The 13926-nt window shown below is 54.6% G+C and overlaps 1 protein-coding gene across 2 annotated transcripts in view; it reads left to right on the top strand.

Annotated features, from left to right (window-relative positions):
• ASTN2 (astrotactin 2) overlaps positions 1 to 13926 on the top strand; it is a 426223-nt gene that overhangs the window by 270741 nt on the left and 141556 nt on the right. For both annotated transcript variants that reach the window (XM_064523655.1, XM_026113784.2), the window contains 3 exons: positions 6476 to 6600; positions 6972 to 7076; positions 9172 to 9351. In XM_064523655.1, coding sequence (XP_064379725.1) covers positions 6476 to 6600; positions 6972 to 7076; positions 9172 to 9351 — 410 coding nt within the window. The remainder of the gene's footprint in view (positions 1 to 6475; positions 6601 to 6971; positions 7077 to 9171; positions 9352 to 13926) is intronic.

Genomic DNA, 13926 nt, shown 5'->3' with positions numbered 1-13926 from the left:
CGCAGACAGGCGTGCGCTCCAGTCCCGGCACTCTCATGATTTACCTCCCTGAAACACCTCAATTTAAATGCTAATTTTCCCTGAACCGAGGGGGTAGAGCAGCTATTGAATATTGTTGAGCTGTTTATTAATGGAGCGAAAGCTCTGGCACGTACTCTCGCCGTGGCCGAGTGCCGTCGGCATCCGGAGCCGGGTTAGCTGCGCGCATCAGCCCCCGCGATGCCGGGGACGCGCGGTGGGACCAGCCGCTCGCTAGCCCACGTTTGCTCAGAGCACAGAGCTGGGTGTAAATCCCGCCCCCCCGGGGTAACGCTCCTCTCTCCTCCTGCCCTGTCTGAGCGTCGCTGCAAAGAGAGAGGCTGTTCAGTTAGGGAGCTAGAGAAGACTAAAGGGCCTGGCAGAAACTGGTTAGTCTCTCCTTTTTATCCTGTCTCATTATACAGGAGCGGGGACTCCCTAAAATTAATGACTAGTAAATTTGGCGTAAGTAATGGCTACTTCACACGGCGTATGTTCAGCCTTTATAATTCACCGGTGCCTGAGGTCACGGAGACAAAGTCTCGGGTGAGATTTACAGTGTGCCTACCTTTTCCGAAGTAACTGTAGAAATAGGACACCCTCTTTACTGTCTCCCTGTGACTCCAGATCAGATTTTTTGTGATTGCAAGTTAAAAAGAAGGAGCTCTCCCTGAATGTTCCCACGTCAGATGCAAGCTGGGCTCTTCTGAGCTTACAGCCGCCCCTGTGAGAAAGCTGGAAGGAAAGTTGGTTCAAAAACTGGCGTGATGAATTAGGCAACCTCAAATCCATCTTGTTCTCCCCAAGCCATTGCAGGACAGAAAGAAGACTAATAAATTATTCTTGCCACAGAAGATGTCATCACAGACATGAATAGTATAGCTGTGCAGAAAGTGCTATCCTCACATAGCTGCTTTCCTGAACATAACCATACTGGGTGATAATGTGATTAACGTTTGTAGCTGTGCTGGCTCAGATAAGGGTAATTAAATCTTATGCTTCAGGCCATCAGCTAATCACTTGCGGGGTCATTTTATTTATTTATTTATTTATTACCCCTTCATGAATATATTTGCCCGGTTGCTGAGATGCATCATGTGCATCCACTGTCGGCTGCTGATGGAGGCAGGAAGCCACACTTGAGCTGATGGTCTGATCTTGCTGTGAAAATCTTCTGGGTAAGCAGAGGGAGCTGTAGAAGGGATGGCAGGCAGAAGTCTGGCCTCCAGGACACGTCCTTCGAGAATGAAGCATGAAGGGAGGAAGCCACAGCCGACTGAGCCTAGGAGGAGAAGTGCTTCCTCACCCAATAGTGCTGCTAATAGTAAAATGAAATGAATATGAGTCACTAGCTGATCTGTAACTACCACAGACCAAAATATGCTCACAGACACCTCAATTTTGGCCCTGGCCTTCAGTGCCCTGGCTTGTGGACAAAGTACCCCAGGGCTTAGCAGAGCCCCACGTTGGACTGGGCACGGTGCCTGCAGCACCGTCCAGGCCAGCTGCTCCAGCTGACCTCCAGCTCTGCTGCCGCTCCCCCCGCCGCCGCGCGCATCTCCGGTGGTGCTGGGTTGCCCACCCTTCTCGCCCGTCCTCTGAGAGCTCCCCTCCCCTCCCCGGGCTGTGTGACGCGAGGCCGGCGCTGCTGAGCAGAGTGATGCAGTTCTACGCTCCAGCGATTAATTGCATGACCTTGGGTGTGTTATGTAAGGTCAGATTCCCCCAAAAAATCTCTGGTTTTGTATATTGAGGTTTCAAAGGACAGGAGGATACTGACCCAGCAGGCTCTTCTTGCCTGACCCCCTTCCTCCTGGTAATTGAGCACCTTGCAGTCACTAATTGCTTTTACCCCACCAGCACCTCGGTGGAGGAGAGAGCTCTCATCTCCATTTCACCTGAGGCGATGGATGGATTTTACGGCTTGGCCAAGGTTACACAGTGTGTCTGTCAAAGCTAAGATTTTAAACCCAGTTTAATCCAGCGTAGTGCCTTCCTCTGCAGCCCACCCTGCCAGTAAGAGACGTTAGTGAAGCCTTGGGACATTTGACCTTTTTCAACATGAAGACTCATTTACCTATGAGTTGGCTCATCCCCAAGGAAAGGAAGGACTCTGGAGTGGCAGCTACTGGGGACTGGGGCAGGGAGGGAGAAAAAACATTTCTTTGTATAATAATTCACTATCTGTAAAATGCCCTTAGGGACTTGCAGATCCCTTCCAGGAGACGGATGAGAGTGAACAAGTTAATTCAGTGTGCGTTGCATCGAAAATCAACAGCATGTTTGTTACTTTTATGAGTATGAGACATCTGCTCTGTGAATAGCGGGGAGGTGCTGGAGGGCAGAAGAAGCGCAAGAGGAGGGTGCCTGTTGCGTGGCTATGAGGTGCTGAGAGCAGATAGGTATTGTGGGCTCTCTCCTGAGCTGATTGGAATAAATTTGGCTCCGGAGCTGGTGGAAGCCACAAGGTCACGGAAACCGCATGGACCTGCACACAAACACAGGTACTGCATGTGATGCTGGACCCGTGCGGAAGTGCCGGCGGTGCGGACGTGCACCCAGGCAGACACGCGTCCACCCCGGCGGGGGTACGCACGAGTCGGCACAGGCGGCTCGCGGTGTGGCCGGTGATTCAGAGCCGTCACAGCCCTCCCGACGCATCTCCGCCCCTCGTCCGCGTTTCTGTTCCTCGCGCAGAGCTCGTCAGGGTCTGCACGTGGGGGCTTTGATCAGTGCTTCTAAAGAGCGCGAAAGCCTGGCAGCGACTCTTTTTGTGATTCACGGTGGCCAGCGCTGCCAGCCGCAGGGTTATTAATAAGACGTGGTGGAAAAGGAGCTACAGCCCTCTGCCGGCTGAGACTCCGCAGCACGCCGCCCTCCGCGCCGCGGCCTGGGGCACGCCGCCCGGCACCGCTGGTGACGCACAGGGAAGATGACCCTCACCGAAACAATTTTCCTTGCCACCACTTTCTGCCCTCCCCGTTCACCTTGCCCTGCCCGAAGCAGGTCCCGGCTCGGCGCGGTGCAGATGCACAGGGCAGCGCTGTCTCGGCAGCTCCGTGCGGAGGCTGTGGGATGCTCTGCTGTCCCGCACCGCACAAAGAGATCTGGCGTTTCCCTCCCCTCCGCTCTCCGGCGGCTCGTTCCTCGTTTGCAGGGACCGGCGCTTGTGCGGCAGAGCGGCGCGTGTGTGTGGTTGGAGGTGGGGAAGTGAACAGTGCTGACCTGCTACCAAAGAGAAAAGACAGCTGTTGGCAGAAGGGAGGGAGGAGACGCAGAAAGGATTTGCTAGCAAAAATGTGTCATCAAACTGCTCCCGAAGTCCTGTCTTTTAACGCTGCGTGCTCAAATATAGCAGCATATTGTGGACATATGCGTGCATGCACACTGATGTATGCACAGGCCTTTATTTGCAAGTGCATGCACTTGCCCCTTGTTTTTCCCCAACCTTTTGATTGCAGAGCTCTTTAAGCAAATGGCATTACAGCGAGCAGCACCGCGGAGCACAGCTTTTCAGTAAATACCTTTTTATAGAGGCATCAGCTTTGACTAGCAGCCATTGCATACAGATTATCCTCACACCTGGCTTTGTGTGGCTTCTCCTTTCAGCTCCCTCCTTCCGTCGCTGCCACGGCACACGGGCTGCCACCCACCGCAGCTGTTGTTTTTCCACCCCAAACACACTGGGCTCGTGCCCAGCTTCCTCCGGCTGAGCGCAGACGTGTCTGTGCAATGCGCCCAGCGCGTGCACAGTGCGCTCGGAGGAGCTCTGCGCGGCGTGGCAGCTGGCCTGTGAGGCCGGACACGGGCAGGTGTCCGTGAAATGGTCTGGATGCATTCATTTGGGGTGGTGGAGGAGAGGTGGTTTCTATGAGTCTTCTCTCACCTGTAATTGGATATAATGTGCTAGATTAATACGGTCTCCTGGCTTCTGCTGTGAAGCGTGGCAGAAGATCCAGTGGATATTTCTGGCCTCCCTGTAATGGCAGCAGAACGGCACAGGTTTCTAGGAGGGAGCAGGTTTTATGGACACGTAACGGGGTTGCCGCAGCCTGGTCTAAGTGGTTGCATGGTCCAGTCACGCTGCGTGATGGGGCAGATGTGTTGCCCCAGCTGGTGCAATTGCAGGGCACCAGGGCTAGCGTCCCGCGGTCCATCTGGGATGTGTTTGTCTGTGTTAAACAGTGGCAGGGAGACATTTGCCTCCCCCAGCCAGGAGGACAGAGCAGTCTCCCCATCCCGCAGGTGCTCCCTGACAGCCAGGGGATGGGAGAGGTGCCGTGTTTTAGGAGTGCGGGGTGAGCCGCTCGGAGCCCTTTCCAAGCACAGCGAGCACTTCCATGCGGCCGCTGCTGTTGTTCAGCTGGGCACAGGACAGACGTTTTTGTCACCCAGGAGGCAGCTTGTCCGGCAGTGCTCTCCCTCTCCCTGAGCTCGTGTGTGCTAGGGAGGACATGCCATAACCATAACCAGACCCGACACTTAACTCAAATAGCTGGAAACTGGGAGGGTGCTTGGGAAGGCACCGCAAGTGGGTCCTGCTCTCTCCCCTATGCATCACCTCCTGGGGCTCCCCGAGGTCGGGTACTACGCTGGACGGCCTGTGTGACCCGCCTGTCTCTCGTGTTGGTTTTCTGGTGCACAGTGTGGGGCTGACCCATCACAGAGGGGACAGTCCCCAGCCCCTGGTGTGGCAGACTGGCCCCAGTGGAGCTGCATAGGGGAAGATTTGCTGCCTCCTCTCATTTTGCGGTGCTGCGTCTTGCTTTTCCTGGGCTCTGGAATTTGGCATTACTGGCGCTTCTCTCTCTTTTCTGTTGAGGCGGAGCAGCAGAGAGACCCATATGCTCCTTCCCATGTTCCCTACAGATTCGCCTGGTTTTGTAGCCCCTGCCTCCAACCACCCACACAGCCCGAGGCTCCTGGAGTAATTGCACTTACCCATTTGCATTGCTAAGACAGCGAAGGGCTTAGAACAGCAAATCACCACTTTGCCACTGGGGATGCAGAGCGGAGTGTGATCAATAGGAGATTTGTGAGCATATGTGTGAGCGAGAGGTTTTTTTTTTCCCCTCAGACAAATAAAACACTTTTTCTCTGGCAGTGCCTAAAGTGAAGCTCATGAGACGCAATCAGGTGCCTTGGAGATGGCGGGCGTAGCGCGGGCTGCTGCTCAGCATGCGGCGAGCATCCGCCCCATGCCCACGCAGCCCTGCCGCCCCGGGCAGCGTCTCTGCTGCCCCGCCGCTCTCAGCTTTCACAAGTTTGGCCTGAATCGCTCCAGAGAAAGCAGGAGGGCTGTTGGGGCGCTTGTCTCCCCTCCCACGCAGGCCTGGATGGGGAGAGCAGAGCTTTTGTCGCTCCTTCCCGCACAGCAGGAGCAGGGAGGGCAGCGAGTGCCTCTGCAAAGTGGCCCCAGCCCCAGCTCGCCAAGCAGCAGTCCAGCCCCGCAGCTCTCCTGGAGATGCCTCGCGCGTTCATCATCACGTCAGCCTGCCACGCGGAGCCCCACGGGCCAGGCGCGCGTCTGCACCGATGCCTGTGGCAGGACCATGCCCGTGGCCCCGCTCTCGGCGTTAGCCCGGCGGGAGGGGAAGCATCCCGCATCGGGGCAGGGAGCATCCCTGGGCTGGGTGCACGGGGCTGCGGCCTCCCGGGGGGCCGCGGGCCCAGACCGGAGCAGGAGGAGGGCTCCATTTTGCGGGAGCCTCCCTCTCGCTGTGGCGAGCCCCCTGCCACTCGGTGCACGGCGTACTCAGAGCGTCTGCCCTATATTTTGACTCTGCGATCAATATTTAAAATCCACCCCCGTTCTGCTTTCGCCGCGGAGGCGCGAGGCGCTTTGGTTACTGGGGGAGCTCAGCTCACGCGGAGCTGCCTGCTCGCCGCTTCAAATGGTTTTCCCAGGATCAGTGTCCTCGAAGCGGTTCGTTAGGGGCGCGTTACACGGTGTTGAGCGTGCTGAGGCTAGGAAAGATCCCGCGGGTGTGGTGAGGCTGCACTGAGGGTGACATGCTTCAGCTTTTTTTGGTGTCTGTCTATAAATGTAGCTTCTGCTTTTGGAGAGCCGGTCAACCCAGGTCAAATCCACGCCGGCTGCATTGCTGCTGGTGGCCGTGGAGCGCCATCAGGGCCTAGTCTGGTGCTCGACAGCTTTGCTGGACGAGGAGAAGGCTGCACATGGTGGGAAGGGGCAAATTCGGGCACAGCGCACTGGGGTCGGGCACTGGCGCGGGGAGGCCGGGGCTGGGCCAAGGGCCGCTGCCAAGGCAGGGCAGCAGAGGGAAGCCCCGTCCAGCACAGAGGGACCTGGTCTTCTCCTGCTCCAAGGAACCCAGCTGGGAGACTTCCGCCGGCCTCCTGAGCCGGCCGGCTGCGGTGCCGTGAGGGCAGCTCAGCCCCTCCGCCCGGACGTGGCCTGCATCGTTGCTTTGGAGTTCTCTTTTTCTCTCTGCAGGGAGAATAACTTCATCAAGGACTTCCCCCAGCTGGCCGACGGCCTCATGGTGATCCCCTTGCCCGTGGAGGAGCAGTGCCGCGGCGTCCTCTCGGAGCCCCTTCCCGACCTCCAGCTTCTCACCGGTACGAGCCGTGCCGGTGGGCCCCCAGGGTCGCGGCGTGGCTCAGCCCCCACGGAGGCGAACGCCCCGTCTCCCCTCCTCATGCCCAGCCCTGGCCGGGGTCCCCCGCGATCCCGGGGGCCCTGCGAGCTCCCTCGGAGCAGCGGCCTGCCCGCACCGCCACCATGGTGGCTTCCCGCCAGCCTCCTCAGGAGCCCGGGGTCTGCAGCGGTGCGATCCGCCGGCCGAGGTTGCGATCCCTGTTATCGCCACGTTTGTAGCCCCAAAGCACGTAGCAAAGAAAATGCTCCGTGTGCAAACAGCGTTTCCTCGAGCACGTCCGCGCCTGGCGGTCCGGTCAGCGGTCCCCGAGCTCCGGCTCTGTCTTTGCAGGAGACATCAAGTACGACGAAGCAATGGGCTACCCCATGGTGCAGCACTGGAGGGTCCGAAGCAACCTGTACCGGGTGAAGCTCAGCTCCATCACCCTCTCGGCAGGTGAGGGCTGCCTGCCGCGCGGTCGTGTTTCTCCCGGCAGCGAGACAGCATGTCTACGTGGGCAGGCAGGCAGGCTGTCTTCTCGCCACCGGCGCTCCCGTCACTACCTACGCTTCGCAACGCGCAGTCATGCAAAGCATTTCTCCATCACGTTGCGTCTCCGGGCTCTACTCGGGTGGTAGCTAACGCAGCCAGCCCTGTCACTGTCATCTCCTTTCTGCAGGAGGGAAACTGAGGCAGACAGTTTGCATGATTAGCTGGGATTACACTAATAAGCAATAAAACAGGAAGGATTCAGGTGGGGATGTATATATGTATGTATGGCAAATAGTAAATTCCCGAAAAGTGGGATTTCAAAAGGACCCAAAACCATTTGTAAATGTGGGTCACATTAAGCAAGGAGTTGCAGATGAAGAAGGGGCGGGAGGGAGGATTCTGCAAACGTCACAACATTTCACTGCCACGTTTCTGTAACTGCACATTTTGTTTCAGGAATGCTGAAACATTTTGTTGCAACCTGAAATGTTTTGTCTTTCCATTTCAAAGCAGCATTTTTCATTTAAAAATCAACCTATTTTTAAATGGAGGGGAAAAGGATTTAGTACAAAAAGGCTGTACAGCCCCAGAACAAAATAACCCACTTGGATTTGAACAAAGTATTTGGGGTCAGCTCAAAATGAATTTTTCATCTTTGTTATTCAACAAAGCTTTTCCTTCGAAAAATCAGCCAACGAGCCAGCCAGTTAACCTCCTTTTGGTGACAGCTATGACATATTTTCTTGTAATATGTTTTCAGTTTCACCCCTGGACCAAAAACTTTGATGCTGGCCAGCTCTAAATGATGCCAAGGCATCATGTAGCCACCAGTGCCTCCAAGATGGATCATTTCTACAGAGCAGTGAGGATAAATACTGGTGCCTCGTCCCACACGCAGGCGACCTAAACAGAGAGATACCGAACTAGGCAAAACTGTGCCTGTGTGTGGAGGGGAGAGGAGCCCGTAGCACCCCAACTGGTCCATATGAGCCCGGGTCCCCCGCAGACAGGCAGGGGATACGGGGCTGCTTGGCCAGCTGGATGCACGGCCATTCTCTGGTGACCTGTGCCACTGCAGATTGCTGGTACAGCAGATTCCCCTTGGGGAGCAAAACCTCTGCAAGCCCACCAGACCCAGTCCAGCCCACGAAGCAGAGCCGATCAGCCAGAGCTCTCCATCCCTGCATAAGGCTGCAGGGGGAGAGTGTCTCCATCCTCGAGTCACCTGCCAGCTCCAGGACAGAGAGTCCATCTTCTCCAAATCTAGACTCCCCTCTGTGAAATACCTAATCCTGGCCCAAGCAAGAGGGCTGGGCAGCTGAGCTGAGGTTGCTTACTGTGTCCTGGTTAGAAAAAGCCTCTTTGCAATGTTTGGTCTTGACAAAATAGTGGTCCCACTGTAAGAGCATCCCTGCCTCTTGCAAACGCCTGGAATGCATGGTTGGGTTTTTCCTCCAAGGCTCTGGTGGTGCTGCTCCAGGGCAGTGCGAAGCTGTCTGCAGAGCTCACCCCGCCCCGTCCGCCTTTGATGCATCCAGTGAATTGCTGTCTACCCAACCGCTCAAGTTGCTCTGGGCTGCCTCCAGCTCTTCTAAAAATAGGTATCAGTTGTCCGGAGTATTTACGCTGGGGATGGTTTGTTGTACAATCTATAATAAATTCATTCTTACACCTGGACAACTTTTCTGGCTATGATCCCTGTGTAACAAAGGCCAAGCATATCCTCTGCAGAAACCATTGATTTATGCCCTAGCATTCTGCAAAACAGGCCTGAGCTTGTGTGTGTATGTGTACGCATGCATTCACATGTACGTCCCTGACGATTTCTTTGTGTAGAGGAATCATAGAACGATGTCAAAGCTGCAGCCCGAGGTAAATAACGTGTTTTGTGGTTAGCAAAAGATTATATAAGCCACTGAGAAAACAGAGGAGGAAATGATTTTGTACCTACTTAGGGACGTGTGTTTTAAGCAGGGGATCTTGGGGGCTTTTTTCTTCAAGGACTGTCGCCGTTGGCCCTGCCTGGCCAACCTGCCAATACCAGGCTTTACTCTTACAGGCTTTGCGAACATCCTCAAGATCCTGAGCAAGGACAGCAGCCGGGAGGAGCTGCTCTCCTTCATCCAGCAGTTTGGCTCCCACTACATCGCGGAGGCGCTGTACGGCTCCGAGTTCAGCTGCACCATCCACTTCCCCAGCAAGAAGGTCCAGCAGCAGCTCTGGCTCCAGTACCAGAAAGGTAAGGAGGTTGGAGGGAACAGGCTGGCACACAAATGCTGCCGCAGCCCGTTTTATTCCTGTTTTCCATTGGGTCAGCCGCTCTCTCGGGGTAGCGCGTACACCGTGGCTGTGGCTGTGCCTGTTAGCGGGATCAAACCAAAGGCCCAGCACCACGCCATCGCTGCAGGGGTCCATAGGCAGCGTTCCCGCGTCGGTCGAACCCTCCAGTCCCGCTGCTACCTTGCAGCCGCCGCATGACTGAGGCAGCTCCAAGGTTGCCCGCAGGCCCGGAGCTGTCGTTCTTGCTTCGAACCGAACGCGCCGCCACCCTCGTCGGCCGCTTCCCAGCCCCGCTGCAGTGGCCCCAGAACGCCCTGGGTGATTTGGGTCGGTTTATATAGATGTGACATAATTGAGCTGTCTCGGAATAGCTTCGTTTTATTGCTTGTGACAATGACGGTCTTTAAGGAAGTGTATTAAATCAATAGCAGACTCATTGTGCTACACTATAAATAACGAGACACATCATTAAACAGGGCAATAAACTTCAGGACTTTGAAGTAATACAATTAGGTTATGTTTATAAAAACTCCCTTATCGCTGTAGCCTTCCATTTGCCCATTCATCTCTCTCCTCCAGGGAGCTTGGGATATTCCCTTGGCTTGATATTTTTCTGTTGAAAAGGACTCTGATGTTTCTGTCGGTGCTTAGGACATATTGTAGGATTCACAGTAACAGAGGTTTTAAAGGCACTTTCATCCTGTCTTGCGTGCGTTGCTGCACGTGGCCTAATTTAGTGCAACCCAGCAGAGCCGGGGTACGCTGCCGCCAGCCCCCTCGGTGCGTTTCAGTTATTTTTTCTCCCTCTACCCAGCGCAGCTATTCTTGCGAGCATATTTATGACACCCTGTACTCATTTGTTTTGTTTTCAAATAATGATAAATGAAGTTTGCCATAGCAATGCCCCTACTTAGCAGGAGAAGGCAGTGTGGACGTGTGTTGTTTACGTGCTTGGGATGTTACTGATCATTCCGATGGGTTCCCTGGAATCCCTCTGCAGGCACGTCGGTGGGGAGGAGACTCGGGGCAGCTCCTGCTCCTGGTGGGGCCCATTCAAATCCAGAGTGACTGCAGAAATGGGGTTACTGCAGCGTTAGGGGGTGCAAATGAGAGAGGACTCTGTTCGGTGGTGGGACTAAACAGTATGAGCAGTGCTTTGGTGCTGTTCGAGCTTGGTTCATAGCATCACCCCCATTTCACGGGCATGGTGTCCAGGCCGGAGTGGAGAGGAACAGTGGCAATGTGTTGACTCTTTCATGAAGCATCTCGTGCTTCTGAGCCCCTGCCTTGCCCACGCCACAGGGATGGCTTCGGTTCTCGGAGGTCCATAGCGAAAGCTCGTGGTGCTGCAGGGAACCACCAGGCCTTGAGCGGAGTAGTGTCTCGCTGGCTTCGCCTCACCCAAATAGTGGCTTCGCCTCACCCAAATAGTTTCCTTTTTAGTACATGGTATGCAGTTATCCAAGGCTTGCTGTTGGCTTCCCCTGTCCCCACACAGCCCTAGCGCACGTGGCTGGAGCTGTGCCCACCCCATGTCTCTCGCGTGGCTGTGGCTGGATCCTCAGTACCGAATGCGGTGCTGTCAGCGCGTGCCAGGCATGTTCAGAGCGCCCTTCCCAACCACATGCTCTGGGAGGATTTGGAGCGTGGTCGTATCATTTGCAAGTGTTTAGCTTAGCTGCTACAGTGGCAATTTTAGCAGATCTGCCCCGCCTCCATTTAGGGGTGCAGAGTGAAGCACAAATGGACTCACAGGCCTCCCAGGGACCACACTGGGATTTTGTGCATAATGCTCAGATATAAGTCTTTAAATTCTGTGTTGCCTTTAGGCACCGGGTGCTGTCTCTGTGCTTGTTCCCTGTGCATGAGTCCGTCTGTAGCGTGGGGCTCTGGGAGGTTGCCCTTGGGGGCCATTGGCACGATGGAGGGGACAAGCGCTATAAATGGTGCTTCTAATGCTCTTGGAAACACCTTGAGGATGCTTAGCACTCTTGAAGATATCTAGGAGGAGGTTGTGTGGCTTTGTGGACAGAGAAGAAGGGAGTCACGGGAAGCGCAGGGCTCTCTCCTGGAGAAATCCGCAGTTAGCTAAAAGAAAGAGCTTGTTGGTGAAGATAGATGGGTTTTACTCCCAGCTCCTCCAGTGATTTACCCACAGTTTACCAGTGCCATAAGGAGGACCTGAATAAATAGCTCTAGCTAGACAGTTCTGTATACCTTCTCAACCCAGAAACAGCTCTGGCTCGTCGCGCTCCCCGCTGCTAGCCAGCCCATTTCAGAACTGCGCCGAGAACGCACACATGCATCATCTCTAATAAATACAGAAATAAAGCCAGGATAACTGTAATTTGTTAGCGAACAAAGCAGATCAAAAGAGGAGGGGGAGAGGGGGGGAGTCTTGAGCTAATTGGAACGGCATCAGAAATGATAAAAATGCACATTGTGGCATGTTTGTAGCATCGCACAAAATTATTTTAATATTTTAATCAACTTCATAAATCAATCTGCAGGCCTCGGGAGGAGGCCTCTGCCAATAAAGTGCACAATCTGTGCGTCGAGCCCTAATTGAAAACATTGTCTCAAACATGAAACTGCGCCGCTGGCAGTCTGACTTCTTGCAAACCGCCGGGCCAGACGCTGGCCCGCTGCCGATGCTGGAAGAGCCTGAATACCGCGCTCGCGGGCTGCAGGAGGGAGCCGTCACAAGAGCCCTTGACATGTGTAGGTGTTTGCATATGGATCTCTTCAGCCGCATGGAAGGGAAACGGATCTGGTTCACTCCAGGGCTAGCGGCAAGTTTGTCCCTTTTCAGTGCCTGTGCTCAGCAGCCCTCGGGGATGGGCGTGCTGCAGACACCTCGAGTGTGCGCAGTCTGCTCTGCCCGCAGACGGGCAAAACGATCCCTGCCTTCTGCTAGCAGATAAGGTGTGTGCTGTGGCGGAGACAGATCTCGCGCTGCAGGTGGGAACCAGACGGGCAACGCGAACGGGAGCTTCCCCCGGTCGGCTCTAATATAGCAGGAGTGAGATTGCTTTGGGGCTGCTCAGGCTGCCATCGGGAACCGTTATGAGGAGTATTGGGAGGTAGGGGCACGGCATCTCAGAGGGGACGGAGCAGCCTTTCCCGCTCTCTGACGCACAAGGAGCCATTGCGTGCAGTGCTGCGCTCCATCCAGACCTCGGGCGAAGGCTGGAAGCTTGCCTTCCCCCAGTCTCCCCTCTAGAAACCAAGTGAGCCTGTGAGCAAACAAAACCAAACCCTAATTTTATTTCATTTAGCGTGATTAAAGGCCCTTTTTAGGGCCAGCTTGGCTCTGGCTCTACATAACCAAGCAATCCTGTAACTCAGTGGAGGGGCCTCCGAGCAGGGACCTTGAGATCGACCCATCCATTGATCTGTTTCACTGGAGCCTGCATCGGTTTTCTCTGCCACTGAAGCTAGCGCTTAATGCTCGTGGCACCTCATTAAGTTTGCACCAACCGTGTGAACATCTTCATTTGGCAGCTGGGGCAAATGTGATGCCCTGCGCCACCTCCTGTTGCATTTAAGACTCTGGCATAAAATGTACAGGAGGAAGGGGAGATCCCTCTGTCCGGCAAATACACCGGCCAGGGACCACGCTGGCAAAGGTGTGTTAGAGGCCTGTTCGCTGTGCAGCCCATCAGCCTGGCTGGCTGGGGAGAAGAGGGAAGAGCTGCTCTAGTAGCAAAATCTGACAACCCCGGCAGGATTTTCCAACAGCCGCTCTAGCTCACTCGTTCCCACTGAGATACACAAAATGCAGAACAAGTGCCTAGAAGTGCTCCCGCACTTAGAGAAAATGGAGATGTTATCAGCAATAATGTGGAGGGTCTCATCTTGTCAAGTAGTTGAGTGACAGCTCTTTTCCTTCGCACTGTGCAGGCTGGCTGAGCCGCAGTGTGGGAGACTTCTGTTCTCCAGCTGGGAAAACTTGGAAAAAGAAAAGATTTTTCTGAGAACGCTCCTCTCCTTTGAGAGCGCTCCTCTCCCCTGTGCCGCGGTGGGAACTGGGAGTAGGTCGCCTGGAGGAGCAGGAGTGCGTATGTGCCCGGTGTGTGCTGTGCACGTGTGACGATTTGGAGGTTGACGCAATCGCAGTGTTAGGTTGCAGTAGTCCGTTAGGTCTTCAGTGAGCAACTGGTTTTTTTTTCTTGCTTTTCCTATGAGCAGCAGATCTCCAGAGTTTTCCCGGCTGAGGCTATCTAGCCAAGCTGGGACCCAAGAAACTGAACTTGGGAAGTGGCTGCAACAGATGTAAAAGATGTTCCTTCTCAGTGACAGATTGCTTATTAGAATAGCCTGTGGAGGGGCTGTACTCTGACAGGTCCTGTCCTACTAGCTAAGGCTTTCTGCCCATCGGTCTGCACAGTACAGTTGTATTTGCTTATTTTCTCTTGGATCATATGTCGTTGGTTGCATTTACCTTTAAGAGGTTACAGCACTCATGCTTTTGTGCTTTCTTGGGAATTCAGCAGTTTAGACAAAGAACTTTATAAAACATAAGCCATATTAA

This window comes from Dromaius novaehollandiae, chromosome 20, assembly GCF_036370855.1.
Source record: "Dromaius novaehollandiae isolate bDroNov1 chromosome 20, bDroNov1.hap1, whole genome shotgun sequence".
NCBI classification, from domain to species: domain Eukaryota; kingdom Metazoa; phylum Chordata; class Aves; order Casuariiformes; family Dromaiidae; genus Dromaius; species Dromaius novaehollandiae.
The sequence above is the reverse complement of the archived record's forward strand: the minus strand, read 5'-3'. Positions and strand labels throughout refer to the sequence as shown.